General features: G+C 40.7%; 1 protein-coding gene across 11 annotated transcripts in view; it reads left to right on the top strand.

Annotated features, from left to right (window-relative positions):
* The window catches only part of NTRK2 (neurotrophic receptor tyrosine kinase 2), a 400,491-nt gene that overhangs the window by 19,596 nt on the left and 361,502 nt on the right, over positions 1–19,393 (top strand). For all 11 annotated transcript variants that reach the window (XM_042243073.2, XM_042243071.2, XM_042243072.2 and 8 more), the window contains 2 exons: positions 17,194–17,268; positions 17,381–17,452. In XM_042243073.2, the coding sequence (XP_042099007.1) occupies positions 17,194–17,268; positions 17,381–17,452 (147 nt within the window). The remainder of the gene's footprint in view (positions 1–17,193; positions 17,269–17,380; positions 17,453–19,393) is intronic.

Raw genomic sequence — 19,393 nt, 5'->3', positions numbered from 1 at the left:
GAACCTAGCAGGTTACAGTCCATGGGGTCAAAAAGAGTTGTGCAGTCCCATGACTGGATGACTAACACACACACATACAGAGAGGTGGTTAGGCTCTCCAGACTGCTTGTCCTATTGCAGTGCCCTCACCTGTTTTCAGGGGGATTCTCATGCATGGGGATCCATGTTTCCAAGAACAGCTGTGCAGGATTTCTAGCCCTCCCCCTTGCTCCCAGCTTGTGTTACAACAAGCTTTGTGATATCACAGACACAGACAAAACAGCAAAGCATAGACTCTGTCCCCAGAAGTTAATGGGAAATCTGTCGCGGAAGTTAAGCATCAGTAACTCTAGGTTTCCACTTTTCTCTCTTCCCCATACAGATTTTATTATTGCTCCTGAAAGTTCTAGATCTGAATGTACTATTTTAAGAATTATTGAGCTCTTTCAGTTCAGTTCTGACTCTGTGACTCCATGGACCGCAGCACGCCAGGCCTCCTTGTCCATCACCAACTCCTGGAGGTCAACCAAACTCATGTCCATTCAGTCGGTGATGCCATTCAACCATCTCATCCTCTGTCGTCCCCTTCTCCTCCTGCCCTTGATCTTTCCCAGCATCAGGGTCTTTTCAAATGAGTCAGCTCTTCACATCAGATGGCCAAAGTATTGGAATTTCAGCTTCAACATCAGTCCTTCCAATGAACATCCAGGACTGATCTCCTTTAGGATGGACTGGGTGGATCCCCTTGCAGTCCAAGGGACTCTCAAGAGTCTTCTCCAGCACCACAGTTCAAAAGCATTAATTCTTCTGTGCTCAGCTTTCTTTATAGTCCAACTCTCACATCCACACATGACTGCTGGAAAAACCATAGCCTTGATTAGACGGACCTTTGTTGACAAAGTAATGTCTCTGCTCTTTATGGCTGGATAATTCTTTTTAGTGGTACCCTAGGAGGATCCTGGAATTGTGAAAACTGTGCCTAAAATGTTTCTTTTCTCATTATATATTTTTTCCAAATTGAAAAATAGCTGAATGTATCAATAGCCATGCTTAGATGGATCAACAGATTAATATTTCTTTTTCTTTGGAAGTTTGTGTTGGGAATCACAGAGGTTATGAGGCAGGATGACTTGGAGGGTTAAGACCCTTATTCAGAGGTTCATCTGTCCCTGCTATTTGGACTAGTTAAATAGAGGCCTTGCTGTCTCAGTTTCCCCATCTGTAAAAGGAGACAATAATAGAACTTTCTCATGGGGTTTCTGTGAGGTGCAAATGAGCTGATGCATGTAAAATGATTGTACCTATGCATAACACATGGTTAGAGCTTGGTTGTCTGTTTTTATTTTTATTGTGTGGCTATCCTCAACTGTGTTTTGAAGGAGAGTAGACTCTATAGGTCTCAAGAAGGACAGAAAAGCAAAAGAATCTGACTTGAGTGTGGCAGTGGAAAGTTGCTGGGTTTAGGAGAGAGGATGTAAAATGGTGCTGGTTCTTCTTATTGGAACCTCTGTATACCCTTTCCCTGGTGTGCATGGTTCCATCTTGGTGTGCTCAGCTGACTGGGATACTGGATATTTGTGCGCTGAGCAGTGATTGGTCATATCTAGCTTCTATGACTCAGATCATAATCTTGGTTATGAAACTTTGCTTTCACCAATAGTCCTGGTCCGTTTTATATATAAGATTGTTTACAACAGTTTCCATGGTCTCTGGAGGTTATCATTCAATTTGTATTCCATTTTCACTTTTCACTGTCTTTCTCATTTTTAATTGCAGGACCTTACAGAATATATTCCTTCTTTTTTTCTTTGTTTTAAAATTCTGGTAAAATACACATAACGGAATTTATCATCTTAACATATTTAAAATGCACAGTTTGTATCCTTAAGTACATTCACATTATTGTGCAACCAACACAACTACCCAAATCCACAACTCTTTTTATCTGCAAAACTGTACCCATTGAATGACAACTGCCCATTCCCCTCCCCCAACTGCTAGCATTCTACTTTCCATCTCCATGTGTTTGATTCTCTAGGTACTTCCAAAATATGCATCTTTTCTAGCTATGATATATTCCTTGAATTAAACATCTCTACAAGAGATTTGTTTAGGACTTTTCGATGCACTCACACTTCCTTTCTGTAGAATGGCTTCTCTTTATCGTGGCTTTACATGGCCGATTATGACTAGAATCCCTTTTCACCAATATCTTTGTAGTTTAACTCCAAAGAAAATAATCTCTAACCTTCTATAAAAGCCACTAAAGGGTCACATATGAAGTGAAACCAGTAAAGGCAAAATTGCAAGTGTTTTTCACATTCTATCACTCACCTTACTCCCACAGCCTATAAAGTGGGCCGAAAAATTGTGCCAAAATCAAAACAGACCTTCACAAAAATCCTGAAATTTTACCACTTGAATCATTCTTTTTTCTTGACATCATGCTTGATGCTCATTTTCCCCTGTGCCAAGTTTGATCTATCTGAAAGTTAGAGCAGAAATATTAGTTCCCCAAATTCTTTTCCTGTGGAATGATTTGACCTGATCGGAGGCCAGGAGCTTTCAGAAGTGTGCTATGCTGTGATTTGTGCTGACGTGTATGCTTTTTAGAATTCTTAAGTCCTGGGCTAATCATTGGAAGTACTTTTTCCTCTTTTTTACCTTGATTGACCCAAAATAATGGGAAAAGAGGAAAAGAAATTATTTGGAAAAAAGATAATTTTGTGTTGGATTGGAATTGCAAGATTTTATTTTTTGTAAACAGTCACTTTGAAACACACAAAAAATCATGGATTAAGTGATGTTCTAGTTCATTTTTTGAAAACTATAAAATGACGCTGATGTACCAGCATATTGATCATAATGGCAACCACATATTGAATAATAAATATAAGAAATGTCACAGTTAATCAACTTATCACTAGTATTTGAATAACTGATGATTATTTTACACAATAAGGTTAATAAGATAAAAATGAGAGAGAGGAGTGAGGAAAAAAAAAGAGACAAGAACTGCAACTAACTCTTAATAGTTGATATAGTTGCTGTAACCGAGCACAACATTTGTCCTCAACTTTTTGGCAGTGAAAAGAGAAACTCAGTATTAGCGGGGAGAATGCCTACTAATTCTGCAAGAACATAGCTCTGTCTGGCGGTATGTTCTGAAAAGAGTTTCTTTTACAGGGAATATGAGTGATGCAATTCACAGCTCTTATGAAAAGTGAAGATTTCATTTTCTTCTCACTGAGAAAGTCAGTGAAAGTTGGGGGCAAATGACAAGGGCATCCGTTCTGCAAGGACACTAAAGTGGTCCAAGAATTTCATCTCCCAGTACTGTAATTATAAAACTGAAACAATGCAAGATCTTAGTTACCCATCTCCTCATCCCCTTTGCTAAGCTGGGCAAGGCTGGAAGCAGGACTGCGGATGAGCTGAAGTTGTCCCCTCTGACTAGAGCTTGGAAAATGCTACTCTGTTCCTGGTTATAGCCGGATTCTTTCTCTTTGGAAGCCAGACAAACAGATGGTGGGGCTGACATCCTTTCACAAGACCAAGCAGCCCAACTTGTGTGCCCATCCAGGTGGAAGCCGCCCTGTCTGCGGACAAGATGAGCTTCCAAGGTACCAGCAGGCAGATCCAGGCTTGCCCGGGGAAGCAGTGCTGTGACGGCCTCGGAACGTGGACAGATGCTTGAGCGAGGCCACAGAGATCCACCCACAGAGCCCAGCAGACATGGTTTCAGCCTGGCAACCGTTCAGGGCAGGTGTGGCCAGACGGCTTCCCAGCCAGACGAAAAGTCCTCCCAGGCTCCTGGGGTGCCCCCACCCCCGAGAGGGATGGCCTCTCATGGGTCTGCCAGGATAAATTAACTGAAGAGTGTACCCTGAGTGACCCGGTGAGCTGACTTGTATTCCTGGTGGTTTAGTATTGACCAAGGGCTTCCCTGGTGGCTCAGATGGTAAAGAATCCTCCTGCAGTGGAGGAGAACTGGGTTTGATCCTTCGGTTGGGAAAATTCCCTGGAGAAGGGGATGGTTACCCACTCCAGTATTCTTGCCTGGAGAATTCCATGGACAGAGGAGCCTGGCAGGCTATAGTTCATGGGGTCGAAAAGAGTCAGACAAGACTGAGCGGCTAACACTTTCACTTTCACATCGGCCAGTATGAGAGTACACCTGTCTGAGATAAAAATTTTGGCTCCAGTATCACTTATGCCTCTTTCTTGATGGCGCTTCTTTATCAGGACCATTTCTGTCCCAGAGCTCTTCATCTGACATGGCAAAACTGTGCCATGGTACGCATTTAGTACTTGTCTCCTCAGGTTTGCTATGGCAGGTTATTATGATCTATTGAAAGATCCATTGAGAACTAATGTGAAATGGTAAATAAATGCAAAGAAAAACCTTTTTTTTTTTTTTTTGTCAAGAAAAACATATCTCTTGCTCCTCTTGGGGATTTTTTACCCTTGTACCAAGAATAGTATAAAGTTATACTTGGCTTATGTCTGTGTCCATAGTAGTTAAGTTTTTAAAACAACAGAAGAAGTTTCTAAAGGTTCTGGAACAGGTAGAAGTAACTTCTTTAAAAACAGGAGGTATTTTTATTGTGGTCTCTGTGTCATTTTATCTGATGAGACTCATTTTAAGGATCTCTGTGCATGGAGATGACATACCAGTGTAGGAGAAAAGTTGGAAGTTTGACGTCTCAGAGGAAATTACAAGCAAGAATTAAATCAGGTGTCATTAAGTCTTTCCATGAGCCAGAGAAATAGCTGAGGATGGACTGCGACCAACTGGAAATGTGCCCCAGACCCCCAGCAGCAATGCTCGCTGTGAAGGTTGCCAGAAAGAAATGCTAGTCTATTCTGAAAGACCTTCTGGCTCTTTAAGAGAATAAGGAAATTCAGATTTTTTAAAAATGGGAAATCTTCCCATTTTGGAAAGCTAGCAGCTAAAAACAAAATTTATTTATTTTAATTATATTGACACTCTTCTCACCTTCTGGTATAAGGTTTACATGACACATTTTTTGTAGGCTGGGGTCTAATCTTAAATTTTCATAGGAGGCTATTACTTAAAGTCAAATTTATATTTTTCTGCTGAAGACTGATATGTTTTAGATAGAAATTTAGCTCTAAGGTGTTTTTCTGTAATTAATTTTTCTGGTCACAAATTGCAGTGTTTCTTTTTGGGAATCACTCCATTGATAGAGATGGATAAGAAGAGTTCTATATAAATACTTCTATATAAATATAAATCCTCAGAGATAAACCCAAGATATTTTTCCTTCATGATATGTTGCTGAAGTTTTTCTTATAATTTGAGTGCTGAAGGGAACTGAGACATTATCAAGCCCAAATTTCCACCTCCGTGAATGTGGGCACTGGAGGTAGGTTGAGATTCATTTCACCAGCTGCTTAGTGACCAAGCTCGCCCCTGGGCCAAAGGCTTCTGCTCATTGTTAATAATTAGCATTAATTGAGGTCCTCATATGTGCTTGGGCAGATTTCTCATTGTTCTAACAACTCCTTGAGGCAGGTACTCTTATTATTCTGTTTTATAAATAAGGAGACTGAGGTGTAGGGACTTGCCCAAGGTCATATAACTGGTGAGAGGTGAAGCTAGTGGGGCTTGTTTATCCCTCACACTGCACAGTATTTTCCAGGCACTTGACTTTTTAAAAAATATGGTTGATTTACAATATTGTATTAGTCTCAGGTATACAGCAAAGTGATTTGGTTATACATACATACATACATACATATATATATATATATGTATATCTTTATTATTTTTTCCAATTCTCTTCCATTATATTATTAGTTTGTTACAAGATATTGAATATAGTTCCCTGTGCTATACAGTAAATTTCTGTCATTTATTTTGTATGTGGTAATGTACATCTGTTAATCCCCTACTCCTAATTTATCCCTCTGCTCTTGCCTTTTGTTAACCATAAGTTTGTCTTCTGTGTCTGTGAGTTTGTTTCTGTTTTGTATATATATTCATTCGTATTATTTTTAAGGTTCCACGTATAAGTGATATCACAATATTTGTCTTCCTCTGTCTGACTTCACTTAGTATAATAATCTCTAGGTCCATCCATATTGCTGCAAATGGCATTATTTCATTCTTTTTTATGGCTGAGTAATAGCCCATATATATATATGCATGCACAGATGCTCAGTTGCTTAGTCCTGTCCGACTCTTGTGACTCCATGGACTGAAGCCTACCAGGCTCTTCCATTCATGGGATTTCCTGGGCAAGAATACTGAAGTGGATTGTCATTCCCTTTTCTAGGGAATCTTCCTGACAGTGATCAAACCCAAATCTCCTGTGTCTCCTGCATTAGGCAGATTCTTTAACATTGAGCCACCTGGGAAAGTGAAAAGTGTTAGTTGCTTAGCTGTGTCTGACTCTTTGCGACCCCATGGACTGTAGCCTGCTAGGCTCCTGTGTCCATGGGATTCTCTAGGCAGGAATACTGGAGTGTGTTGCCACTTCCTTCTCCAGGGGTCTTTCCAACTCAGGGATTGAACCCACATCTCTTATATCTCCTGCATTGGCAAGTGGGTTTTTTTTTTTTTTTACCACTAGTGGCATGTGGGAAGCCTCCCTACACACACACATACACACACACATATATATGTGTGTGTGTGTGTGTGTGTGTGTGTATTTAACATCTTGTCCATTTATCTGCTAGTGGACACTTAGGTAGTTGCCATGTCTTAGCTATTGCAAATAGTGCCGCTATGAACATTGGGGTACGTGTACCTTTTTGAATTAGATCTTTTATCTCTTCAGGATGTATATCCAGGAGTGGGAATGCAGGAACATATGGTAGCTCTATTTTTAGTTTTTTAAGGAACCTCCATACTCTTTTCCATAGTGGCTGCACCAATTTGCGTTCCCCCCAGCAGTGTAGGAGGGTTTTGTTTTCTTTATATGCTCTCCACATGCACTTGAATTCTTAAATTCCAAAGGAATTTAGGCTATTCTAGGAAGCTGCAGTTCTCAGAGCTTGGCATTGTGTAGAAATCTGAGAAGATACTTTATTTATCTCCTGTTACCTCGATGTAGATATAATACATGAGAGCGTCCTGTAAAATGTCCTCATTCCTTTTCATTGACTGTTGTTTTCAGGCTGTGATTATTTGCAAAGGACCATTTTGTAGAAACTTTAGAAATTATATCTTGTTGTAGGTGAAGGATTTATAAGTTAATGGTCCTAATAGTGTGGAACAGTGGCTCTGAGCTTAGAATTCAGAGGCAGGTAGATTTGGGTTCAAATCCTGTTTTGGCAGCCGTGTGACCTTGGGGATGTGCCCTGGCAAGCTTGGGCCTTGGTTTCTTCTTGTAAAAAGCAGAAAAAAAAATCATAGTGCTCTTCTGGTAGCTTTGCTAGGTTAAGTGAGACACCCATGGATACCCCAGTGTCCAGCACACAGCATTCTATCAAGAAGAATTACTGGGGTTACTTCTATGCCTTTGGTCAAAAACATAGATGTGCTAATGCTAATCAGCTTGTGCTATTAGGCTGGCTATTGGAATTCAGGTTCTGAGCCTGCTTACTTGGTATTCTCTGCATTCATGTTGTCACAGGTGGGGTAGTGGACCCTCTGTGAAGATTGGATTGAAGGAATGAGAAAGTCTTCTTTTGAATCCTGCTTTGGCTCATCATGGACTGATCTTCAAAGCTCCTTCTTAGCAGTTTGCTGAGAAACTAAAGCTACCCTATTGTGGATTCAGGGAACAGGGGCAATTATTTAAATATTTATTTATTTATTTTTGGCTGCACTGGGTCTTCATTGCTTCATGCGGGTTTTCTCTAGTTTTGGAGAGTGGGGGCTACTCTCTAGTTGTGGTATGGGGGCTTCTCATTGTGGTGGCTTTTCTTGCTGTAGAGCACAGGCTCTAGGGCACGCAGCTTCAGCAGTTGTGGCTCCTGGGCTCTAGGGCACAGGTTCAATAATTGTGGTGCAGGGGCTTAGTTGCCCCATGGTATGTGGGATCTTCCTGAACCAGGAATCGAACCAGTGTCCCCTGCTTTACAAGGTGGATTCTTAACTACTGTACCACCAGGAAACCCAAGGGGCAATTTTTTTTTTAAAGTACTATCCTATTACCTGTGATGGATAGCTTATGGCAGAAACGATCCAATCAGAGCTGAAATGCCTCACCCCATGGCTGTAAGCCTTAGCTCATATCACAATCTCTTGTGAAGTTTGAGTTTATCTACTTTTATTAGCTTGACTACTTATTTATGTGGTGGGGTGGGATGGGGGTCACCCATCCCAGAGTGTTGGGAAATGATTTCATTTTGAAGAGTGACCATTAGAAATATTCACTGCTGTTTCTATTTCTTTTTGATATATTGCCAAAGTACAGTTTAGCTAACATGGTCTATGTCTGATTCTTTCTGATCCCATGGACTTGTAGCCAGCCAGGTGCCTCTGTCCCTGGGGATTCTCCAGGCAATAATACTGGATTGGACTGCCATTTCCTTCTCCAAACAAAGTCTAAGATAAAGGGATATTTTGCTTTGGAGTGATACTGCTGTTAAGCTAATACATAGGAAGAAAAGATGCATTAGAAACCACTTTTTGTTACTTGGAAAGGTTGCATGGAGGAATTATTTGATAGGTTGTTAAAGCCAATGTGAAATATTTTCAAATGGGATGAGTATCCTTTCTAGGAAACTGTAATTCAAAAATGTTTCTGTGAATTTTTCCTAAACTTATCTCTCTCTTTTTTTCCCGAAAAGCCACCTAGGAACTTTTCGTTAGGCGTAGGGCCCTGGATGTCACATTGAGGCTGGAGAAGCTTTGGTGATGAAACAGAGTAAAACGGCAAATAGTGCGGGCTTTGCTTACATTTGCATTCTTTACCTGTTGACTTTCCGGGGACCCTTCAAGGACTGACCTTATGGAAGCCTTCACTGCCCAGTCATATCTTGTAGGTCCTTTCACTGTGCCCTTGCGGTGCAGCTGCTTCACCTCTGCTCAGAAACATCTCTTCTGCTCATCAGATGCTATGGCAGTGAGCACTGACCTGCAGGAGCATCACCCCCTCAAGGTCAAAACAGCTGGATCCGCAGATTCTTTCTAGCTGTAACGATTCTGAGACAGAGATGCAAATTAATGCTCGTCTTCCGAGGGCAGTTAGTTTTTATCATTTACGAAAAATTAATGAGTATTTAGATTGACTAGGTTGTATGTTTGTGGTCTAAGTTTGCTTCTAGATAGGACAAATTTTGCTTTCAAAATTGGCTGTCTTCTGTTCCAGTCATTACTTTGTTTCCTTGTTTTCTGTATGACAAGTGAATTTATTTTCTATTATCAAAATTTTTTTAATTTACTTGTGCCATGCACGTGGGCTTCAATAGTTGGGCACATGGACTCAGTAGTTACTGTTCTCCGGCTTGAGAAGTTAGGCTCTGGTGGTGCACAGGTTTAGTTGCTCCAGAGCATATGGGATCTTTCAGAACCAGGGATTGAACCCGGGTCTCCTGCATTGGCAGACAGATTCTTAACCATTGTGCCACCAGGGAAGTCTCCTATTATCACAATCTTCATTTAATGTTTATAGTGTATATATGTCTGGTCATTCCAGTGAAGTAATAAAAACTCCAATGGGGAATGTGGAGGTCAGATTGATGGCTTTAAGTCAGCCAGTATTCCATCAGAATTAGCTCTGAGTTAGGAAATGGGCATGCAACTGTTTGATGAGTAACACTCTTCCGTTTGAGGAGTTAACAATTCAGTAGGAGAGTTATATAGATTAGTACAAAAATACCGTGGTGGGTACAAAGTGTATCTCCATTCCCTGTAATTCTTGATTATGAGGTTAAGAAGGAACATAAATGCTTAAAAAAAAATGCTTGCCACCTGATAGAATAAAAATGTTCTGATTGTAAAAAAGCCTTTTTGATGTTGCTTGTAAATCAGGAAGTATCTCAGATATTGGAGGGACCTAGATTAATTCTCGGAGAAGGCAATGGCACCCCACTCCAGCACTCTTGCCTGGAAAATCCCATGGACAGGAGCCTGGTAGGCTGCAGTCCATGGAGTCGCTAAGAGTCGGACACAACTGAGCGGCTTCACTTTCACTTTTTACTTTCATGCATTGGAGAAGGAAATGGCAACCCATTCCAGTGATCTTGCCTGGAGAATCCCAGGGACGGGGAGCCTGGAGGGCTGCTGTCTATGGGGTCGCACTGAGTTGGACACGACTGAAGCGACTTAGCAGCAGCAGCAGCAGATTAGTTCTGGGGCTCCCTGGTGGCTCAGTGGTAAAGAATCCCCCTGCCAATGCAGGAGAGGTGGGTTTGGTCCCTGGGTTGGGAAGATCCCTGGAGAAGGAAAGGGCAACCCACTCCAGTATTCTTTCCTGGGAAATCTCAATGACGGAGGAGTCTGGTGGGATATAATCCACTGGGTCGCAAAAGAGTTAGATGGCCACTAAACAACAACAGAATAGTTTTAGGTGAATTAATTGAGAAGTTCCAGCTTGTAGGGTGGTAGATAGTGGTCTCAGGATGTAGTGAAAGTAAACATCAACAATAGAAAACAACCCTCTTAATATGATGTCCAAGAAGGAGTTGTAGAGATAGATTTGATAAAGGAGAAAGGCATATTTTGGCAAAACAGAATGGTCAAAGGCCAGTGAGTATTTTGCACACATTGCAGATGGAGGGGTGGGCCAGAGGACTTTGAGGTCAAGGAGGTAAAAGGGAGAAACTCTTAAGGAGTATCAAATGTAAGCATCTAAATCCACAAAGTCTCTGTCACTATTCAAAGGCTGCCTACTGTCCTTAAAGGGGAGCTTGGGGGAGAATGAATACATATATATGTATGGCTGAATTGCTTTGCTGTCTACCCTAAACTATCAGAGCATTGTCAGTCGGCTATGTTGTTGTTGTTTTTCAGTCACTAAGTTGTATCTGTCTCTTTGTGACATCACGGACGGCAGTGCACCAGGGTTCCCTGTCCTTCAGTGTCTCCCGGAGTTTGCTCAGAGTCACGTCCATTGAATTAGTGATGCTGTCTAACCATCTCATCCTCTGCTGCCCTCGTCTCCTTTTGCCTTCAATCTTCCCTAGCATCAAGGTCTTTTCTAATGAGTGGGCTCTATGCATCAAATGGCCAAAGTATTGGAGTTTCAGCTTCAGCATCAGTCCATCCAGTGAATATTCAGGGTTGATGTTCTTTAGGATTGACTAATCTGATCTCCTTGCTGTCGAAGGGACTCTTAAGAGTCTTCTCCAGCACCACAAATTGAAGGTATCAATTCTTCGGCGCTCAACTTTCTTTATGGTCCAACTCTCACTTCCATAATGACTACTGGAAAAACCATAGTTTTGACTAGACAGACCTTTGTCGCCAAAGTGATATCTTTGCTTTTTAATATGCTGTCTAGGTTTATCATAGTTTGCCTTCCAATTTAATTTCATGACTGCAGTCACTGTCCATGGTTATTTTGGAGGCCAAGAAAATAAAATCTGTCACTGCTTCCACTTTTTCCCCATCTATTTGCCAAAAGTGATGGGACTTGATGCCATGATCTTCATTTTTTGAATGTTGAGTTTTAAGCCAGCTTTTTCACTCTTCTCTTTCACCTTTATCATATACTCCAATATAAACCAAAAAGTTAAGAAGAGAGAGAGACCTCAGGCAGCAGCATCTGCAGGTTGGAAAGACAGAAGCTGGAAAGCTTGTCTGCATTCATGGGAATGCTGGGTGGGGCATGGGCTCTAGGGGGAGGGCTTCTGCCTTAAAGCCTCTGGGACCTTAGCTTTCCAGACGGGTAGGCACAGGCCAGAGGAGCTAGGAGTTGTCAGCGAGAGAAAGGTCTGTAGCAAAATGCTGGGCCTTTCCACTGCTTTGTTGACAGTGAAACCCTTCTTGAAGCTTCTCTTAAGCAAAGCTTGGCTCAGTAAAGAGCCCTCAGAGTTGGACATCACCTTGACTGGAGTGACAGGAAAAGGTTTTCTCGGAAGAGAGTCTGCCTCACTGCCTGTCCATGCATCTCTCAGCTGTCTGCCCTAGCCTGGCCCTTCCGCCCTCCTTCCTAACCCTAGGTTAGTCTCTGTAGCTACTGCTTTTCTGATTAGTGGGAGTGACGAGAGGGCAGAGCTCAGAAGACCTGGTGGAGGCACGTGAAAGTCACCAGTAGGGGGCAGCCCAGCATGCTTCTTAGTCTTCTGGTCCCATCCAGGAGCTCAGGGGCAGGGAGCAGAAGGCTTTTAGAAGGTTTGGTTTTGGGTAGTCCAAGGAACCAGGGACTCGAGCCCAAGTGTGTTTGGTCACCTAGTAACTGAGAAGCCCTGGAGTTCATCTTCCCTGTGGTCATTTCTCTTGTGGCTTTCTCTGTCTCTGTCTCTCCTTCTTTCTTTTCCCCCTTTCTCCCTTGCTTCCTTCCTTCCTCCTCTCTTTTCTGTTCATACGTTTAAAAAATTCATAAAAGTGTAATGACATAACAGTAACTTCAGGTGCTTATATTCAGAACTGATGCTTTTAATATTTTTGTCTTTTTTGTTACAAAGGCCTTTTTCGTTTTTCTTTTTCTTTTTTTACAAAGGCATTTTTCTTTTAAGAAAAGAAATAGTTTAATAGTTTAATAAAATCGTTTAACAGTTTCTGTTTCTTTATCCTTGACCCAAACCCATTCTACTTTCCCAAGATGACCTTCCTTGCATTCTTCTTTTTATACCTTACAAATAGCCCTCACTATGTAGTATTGTTTTATGTCATTTTATTGTTTTGCTAAAAAAATTTTTTTTTATTGGAGTATAGTTGATTTACAATGTTATATTACTTTCTCCTGTACATCACAGTGAATCCATTCTTCATACACATAGATCATCTCTTTTTTAGGTTCTTTTCTCATATAGGTCATTACAGAGTATTAAGTAAAGTTCTCTGTACTTAATAGTTATCTATTTTATATATAGTAGTGTATATATGTGAATCCAAGTCTCCCAATTTATCCCTCCATCCCCCTTGCTGTGTCTTTTTAAAAGTTCACATCAATTGTTTTATATTATAAGCACATATCAGTCTGAAATTTTGCTTATTTTTTTTTCTCACTTAGCATGAAGATTTCTTTCTGCTCAAATATGAAGATCTGGTTCAATCCAGCTTATGTAACACATCTCATTTTATTGTTTCTTAGTTGATGGACCCTTGGGCTGTTTCCAGCTTTTTATTCTGACTGTATTACAAGTGAATATTCTTGCATATCTCTCCTCATGTGGTTCTTAGATGAAAACCTAGAATGGAATTGCTGGACTCTATAAAGCGTGTGACGTAGGATTTTCTAGGATACTGGCAAATTACTCTTCAAAGTGGTTGTGTCAGTTTATGCTCCCCGGAGCAACGTCAGAGAAATAACTGATCTTTAGAAATGCTTTATATAGCCAGATTTTGAACATTGTGTCCAGCTAGCAGGAAAGGAATGGGAAGTCCATGTTATTTAGTTTGCATTTCAGATTCCTTGAGGGGTGAGCAGCTTTTCATATGTTCCTGGACCATTGGTGTTCCCCTCTGTGAAATGTTTGTTATTAACTTTACTGGCTTCCAGTCTATGATTCCTCCTTAATAGTACCTTAAAAATGTTTCTTAAGGGGTAGATTTCATGAGCAGTTTCTGGCCTACAGCTATGTTGTGGGCATCTGTGCAGATGGTAACTTACGACAGGGAATTCTTGGCATCCAAAGAGGCACTTGCTGACTTTTGCATCCAGCTCTTCTGTTGATTTTTTTTCCATTTTGACCAGGAGGAAAATCCATTCTTTATCCGGCATTCCTGCCTCCACAGTGGAAGAATTTTCTCCAGTGACCACTTTTCATAATTTCACTTTTTTTTTGATATTTTTCAGCAAAATCTTCTGTCTTGTCTTAGATTCAAGAAGAGTTATGTATTGCCTAACATCTGACTTATTTTTCATCTCATGATCACTGTGAATTTACCATTGACTAAATGTATCTTCCTTTTCTTCTCTTCCTGGGCATTGGTCACTGGAAAGCTTAGAATTAAGCTTGTGGTCCTTTTCCAGCAAATATTGGGTTGGCCAAAAAGTTCATTTGGGTTTTTCCATTAACTTGAATAGAATGAATGAACTTTTTCACTAACCCAAAATATGCATTTTAAACCCAGTTCCTAGCTTCACTGATATCTCTGCCCTAGCTTTTCTTTCTTCAGTGCTTTTTGTTTTTATGTTTAGCTCATTGTATTTTTTTTTATTTTTTTATTTTTTAAATTTTAATATCTTTAATTCTTACATGTGTTCCCAAACATGAACCCCCCTCCCACCTCCCTCCCCATAACATCTCTCTGGGTCATCCCCATGCACCAGCCGAATACAAGTGGGGAGTTTATAAATTGGAAATCTGATGAACATAAAATAACAATAAAATAAAGGGCATAAATAATTAAAGGAAAAGGTAAACATAAATGCTTTGTGCCACAGACGTTGATTAAATACCTCCTGAGTGTCAAGCCCTGATGCAGTCAGTGACAAGGCAGGCAGAGAGAGCTGAAGAATCTGAAGATTTCAGAACAGTGACAGCCACCATGCTAGCTCAGCTGTGAGGAGGGGACAAGTTCTCTGGAATCCTGGTTGTGACCCTGAAGGAAACCTTGCCTACACTGTTTGTCCTTTTCTTCTGCCAAATGCATGAAAAAAGTATTAAAATGTAGGGCTCTCTGGAATGTGGTTTTTTATTGGGAAGTGATTTAGAAGATGGAGGTTACTATGGTTTTTACTGGAAAATGTTAGTGGATTGAAAATCTTGGGGAAAAAATACCTAAAGTGTGGTAATTTTGAAATATCTCATAAAAACTCATAATGTTAAAATTGTTGTTTGGTAATTAGAGTGGAGTCTTAAAATGTTTCTTTCTGTGTGAAGTAGAAGCTAAGAAGGGAGTGAATCCTTCCTGCAAGTCTATTATGTTCCAGGCTCCCGGTATTAGGGAGAGCCAAGCTCTTTGAGTAGAAGATGCTCCCCTGTCTTGGACGTTGCCTAGTGTTGCTTTCTTATGTAACAGGAGACAAAGTTTATGTGGGTCCTTTAAAAATTATTTCTCTTTGGTGTGATTTGGTTCTCTCAGAACCTTTTTATTTTATTTCTAAAGTTTGATTTCTAAAAATAGGTGTTTTATTTTATTTCTAACGTTTATCTTCTAAAAATGGGTGTCCCAATAGTTATCATGTATTTTGATATCTTTTTTCCTTCTTTTGGATTGAGCAGAAGGGACCTATAGATGCTATATCTTTCCCCTCATTGGCTATTATTTTTCTCCTTTAATTAATGTCGTTAACAGTAGGGTTATATATTTGTTTTCAATGTCTTAATTGGTATGCTATGTATCTTAAATGTTTTGAAAGAGAAAGAAAAATCCATTCTAACACAACTTCCTGGAGTGTCTATGGAGCTCCAAGTGTTGCCCATTCATTCTTCTATCCATCCATCTGTCTGTCCACCCTTCATCCTTGAAGACCTACTTTGTACGAGGTGGTTTGTTAGATGCTATGGTGCATGTTGTGTTGGTGGTTTAGTTGCTAAGTCGTGTCCAACTCTTGCGACCCCATGGACTGTAGCCTGCCAGGCTTCTCTGTCCATAGGATTCTCCAGGCAAGAATACTAGAGTGGGTTGCCAATTCCTTCTCCAGGGGATCTTCCCAACCCAGGAATTGAACCTGGGTCTCCTGCACTGCAGGCAGATTCTTTACCAACTGATCTAAAAGGGAAGCTCTACGGTGCATGTTAAGAATTATAAAACAGGATCCAGCTATCTTCAGAAAGAGGTCATGATCTAAGAAAAGTGAATAGATAGATGCTCAAATAACTTCAGCACAGGGTAATTCCATGGTAATAGGTTTGATAGCTTTGTGTTTATATTACCAGTGACTTTACTAGTTGCAAGTGACAGAAATTTCAGATCAAACTTTCATTAGTGAAAACTAACCTCAGAGACAAATGGATCCAAAGGCTTTAAGTGGCATTTTCAGAGTTGTCTCTCTTTTTATTTCTTAGCTCTCTTTCCTCCGGTGTGCTGACTTCATTCTTGAACATTACCTTTCCCTGTGGTAGAAATATTTTTCATGGAATCCCCAGGCCTGTGTAATCTTTCAGCTAAGATCCCAGAGGAAGAGAAAGGCATTGTCACAGCATTAATCTTTTGATTTTAGGGAAGCTTCTCATTAGCCCAGTCAAGGTTACAGCACATTTCTAAGCCAGTCATCATAGCCAGGGGGATGGAGCTCTCTGTGCAGCCAGCATTACTTGTCTACTCCTGTATTTGAAGGACTGGCAGATGGGGAAGAGATTTCTACAGAGAGTGAGCGTGTGCCTGCATGCATATGTGCTAAGTCGCTTTAGTCGTGTCTGACTCTTTGTGACCCTATGGACTGTAGCCCGCCAGGCTCCTTTGTCCATGGGACTCTCCAGGCAATAATACTGGCGTGGGTTGCCATGCCCTCCTCCAGGGGAATCTTCCCAACTCAGGGAATGAAACCACAACTCTTAAGTCTCCTGCTTTGGCAGGCAGGCTCTTTACCACTAGCCTCATGTGGGAAGCCCCTCTACACAGAGTACACGAATGCAATGTGGGGTTTGTGAAATGTGGCTCCTGAACGGAAAATTTCATTTCATTACTGACAAAAGCAGAACGAGTGGATCCTGGGCCAGGAAAAGAGAGGGTTTGAGGAAGGGATGGAGGGAGAGAAAGGGGGAGGGGAATCTGCTTCAGTGTTTCCGGAGGTAAAGGGAAGGAGGGACTGCTGCTCTTGGACGGTGAGGACAGATGTGACTAGTCCTGTGTGTGGTGACGCCAGCATCCCTGTGGGTGTCACAGACTGAAATGCTTTTGAGAGGTAGTGGATGTATTTGTAAGTTATTTTCACCTCTGTATCCAGGGGATACCTTGAGTGGAGAGGCAAACTGAACTTGCTAGTTGAAAGAGTGATAAAAATTTAATAAGAAACCTGATGGTCCTGTCATTGAATACGAAACCTGCTCAACCATGGTTTCTCCTTGATCACACTCAGTACTCCTCCCCTTGCTGTATTTAAAATAAATAGTGGGGCCAGGTGGGTGGGGAGGGATCACCTTGAGCAGTCTGGTGAGGTTGGATGGAGGTTACCTAATTTTTATGGATTGCCTGCATTGAGTCTTGAGTTTGCATTCTGTTTTTCTTTTCTTTTTTTGCAGTTACATTGCAAATCAGAAAAGATTAGAAATCATCAACGAAGATGATCTTGAAGCTTATGTGGGACTGAAAAACCTGTGAGTACTCAGAACTTGCATACCTTATGTCAGAACTTTCTTATGCTCTGTAGTAGTCAGAGGGACATGTGTTCATTAGTTCTAACATTCACGCCATTGTGTACTTTCTTAGGACCATTGTGGATTCTGGATTAAAATCTGTGGCTCATAAAGCATTCCTGAAAAACAGCAACTTACAGCACATGTAAGTAAAGCTTGATTCTTTTGCTTCCCAGGACCCAATTTATTCAGTGTTTTCCCCCTCTGTTTATTTTCCTCCTTTCCCAGCTAGAAATCTCCTTTTTAAAAGTTAGTATAGCTTCGACAATAGCTTAGAAACATTAGCTTTGATTTCTGAATAGCTTCAGAGGGGTACTTAGAACAGCCTACTTATTCCCTTTCATGAATTTCTGGGCCATTTCCATCTTGGACGGAGCAATAGGCCAACAGAAAGGAGTCTGATGTGAAAACTATGTCCTGTACAGCGTTCTCGATTCTTTTCCTTGGACTCATGACATGTTCCCTGGAAGACATCAAACTAGTGGAATTGAAAGAAACTGACTTGGCCTTGGCCTTCACAGGGAACTAAAAATTGCTCATGCACTTTCTCCTATAGTAGGTCCTCTTTTGAACCTTCATTTTCCAAAAGCTATCTGCCGTGATTGATAAAAGTGGAGAAAAATCAATCATGAAACATGCCAGAGGTTCAGACAATTGTAACAATAGCAAAGGCTTCCACTGAAGTCAGGGTGATATCAACTGACGTCAAATGGAAATACAGACAGTGGGAGCACTTAGGTTGTTTACTGTTAAATCCTCTTAGACGATGGCACTTAGTCAATAAGATGTGGCCTTCCTGAGATGTTTCTTCATGAAGCAGAGGATTACCCACCCTTAAGTTCTGATTGTCAACCCCCACACCCCAAGTTTTCAGTAGGAATTTCTGTGGGAGGACTGTTGCCTGCATTCACTGGATCTCCGTGCTTTGCAGGTTCTCTGCAGCAACACCTTATGTATTTCATAGTCTATAGTCTACCTGCAGAATTCTTACCTGCTTGATCTCACTTGATTTTTCTAACAGTTGGTAGGAAGGATCTTTCTGATTCCCATTTCATAAGTGTATTAATAAAATCAGGTCTCCAGATGGAAAGTGGCAGAATTTTGATGCAGGGCTCATCTTGGCTATGTTCTTTTAGTAAGAACACGGAAAATAAAATGTATTTTGCATATAATAAGAGAATCATCCCTTGCTGTCCTCTTTCTTTGTCTTGGGTAGAACAGTTCCCTGACTGTTATTCAGACCAGTCTATAAAAGAGATCATTCTCTTTGAGTAGATTGCCTGGACACTCCATGGCGATTTGTTGATCTTATGAAAAACCTTAATTTCATCAAACTAGTGCAAGGGCTTCATATTTCATAGGTGGCATTAATGATGAAGTCAATTTGAAAATAAAGTCTGTAGAATTAAAATGCAATACTTTTGGAGAAAGGTGATAAAACTCCAAGGAACTTTATTAACACATTTCACTTAGAGGCTTTTTGGCAGCATCTTTGTAGTTGGTTTGCCTGCACAAATTCTGATGTCTTTATGTAGACCTTGATAACATAAACAAGAGAGAAGAAGTTGAATACAAGAAAAAGGGGAAATGCTCTAATGCAATCACTTAAGTGTAATTAATGACCTTGATGGTTACGTACTGGTATTTTCATTACTGCTGACTATAAGACCTGAATTACTCAATGACTGCATTTTACTGGCTATTTTACTACATCACTTCTCCTGACGTTATGATCTAAACAGTGGGCTATGGTTAATTATGGTTTTACAAATAGCCTTATTTATGACTCTACTGTGCCTCTTCTATTTTCCCTACTTTCCTTGTTCTAAGATATTTATATGAAAACCAAAGCCACCTTTTGTAATTATTTTTAGGCTGATACATGGTAGAATAATTTTAATGACATTCTCTGGGCTGTACATACTTATGTAAAGTCAATTACTTGTCCAAGTCTCCCAAAGAGGTGTCATTTGAAAATAGGAAACCAAGGAGATGGACATAATATAGTTTCTTAACAGCCAACAATTGGGAAGTCTAATTAATGCCAGACCACCTGACCTGCCTGTTGAGAAATCTGTATGCAGGT

This window comes from Ovis aries, chromosome 2, assembly GCF_016772045.2.
Source record: "Ovis aries strain OAR_USU_Benz2616 breed Rambouillet chromosome 2, ARS-UI_Ramb_v3.0, whole genome shotgun sequence".
In the NCBI taxonomy this organism is placed as follows: Eukaryota; Metazoa; Chordata; class Mammalia; order Artiodactyla; family Bovidae; genus Ovis; species Ovis aries.
This window is presented reverse-complemented; position numbering and strand designations above follow the sequence as displayed.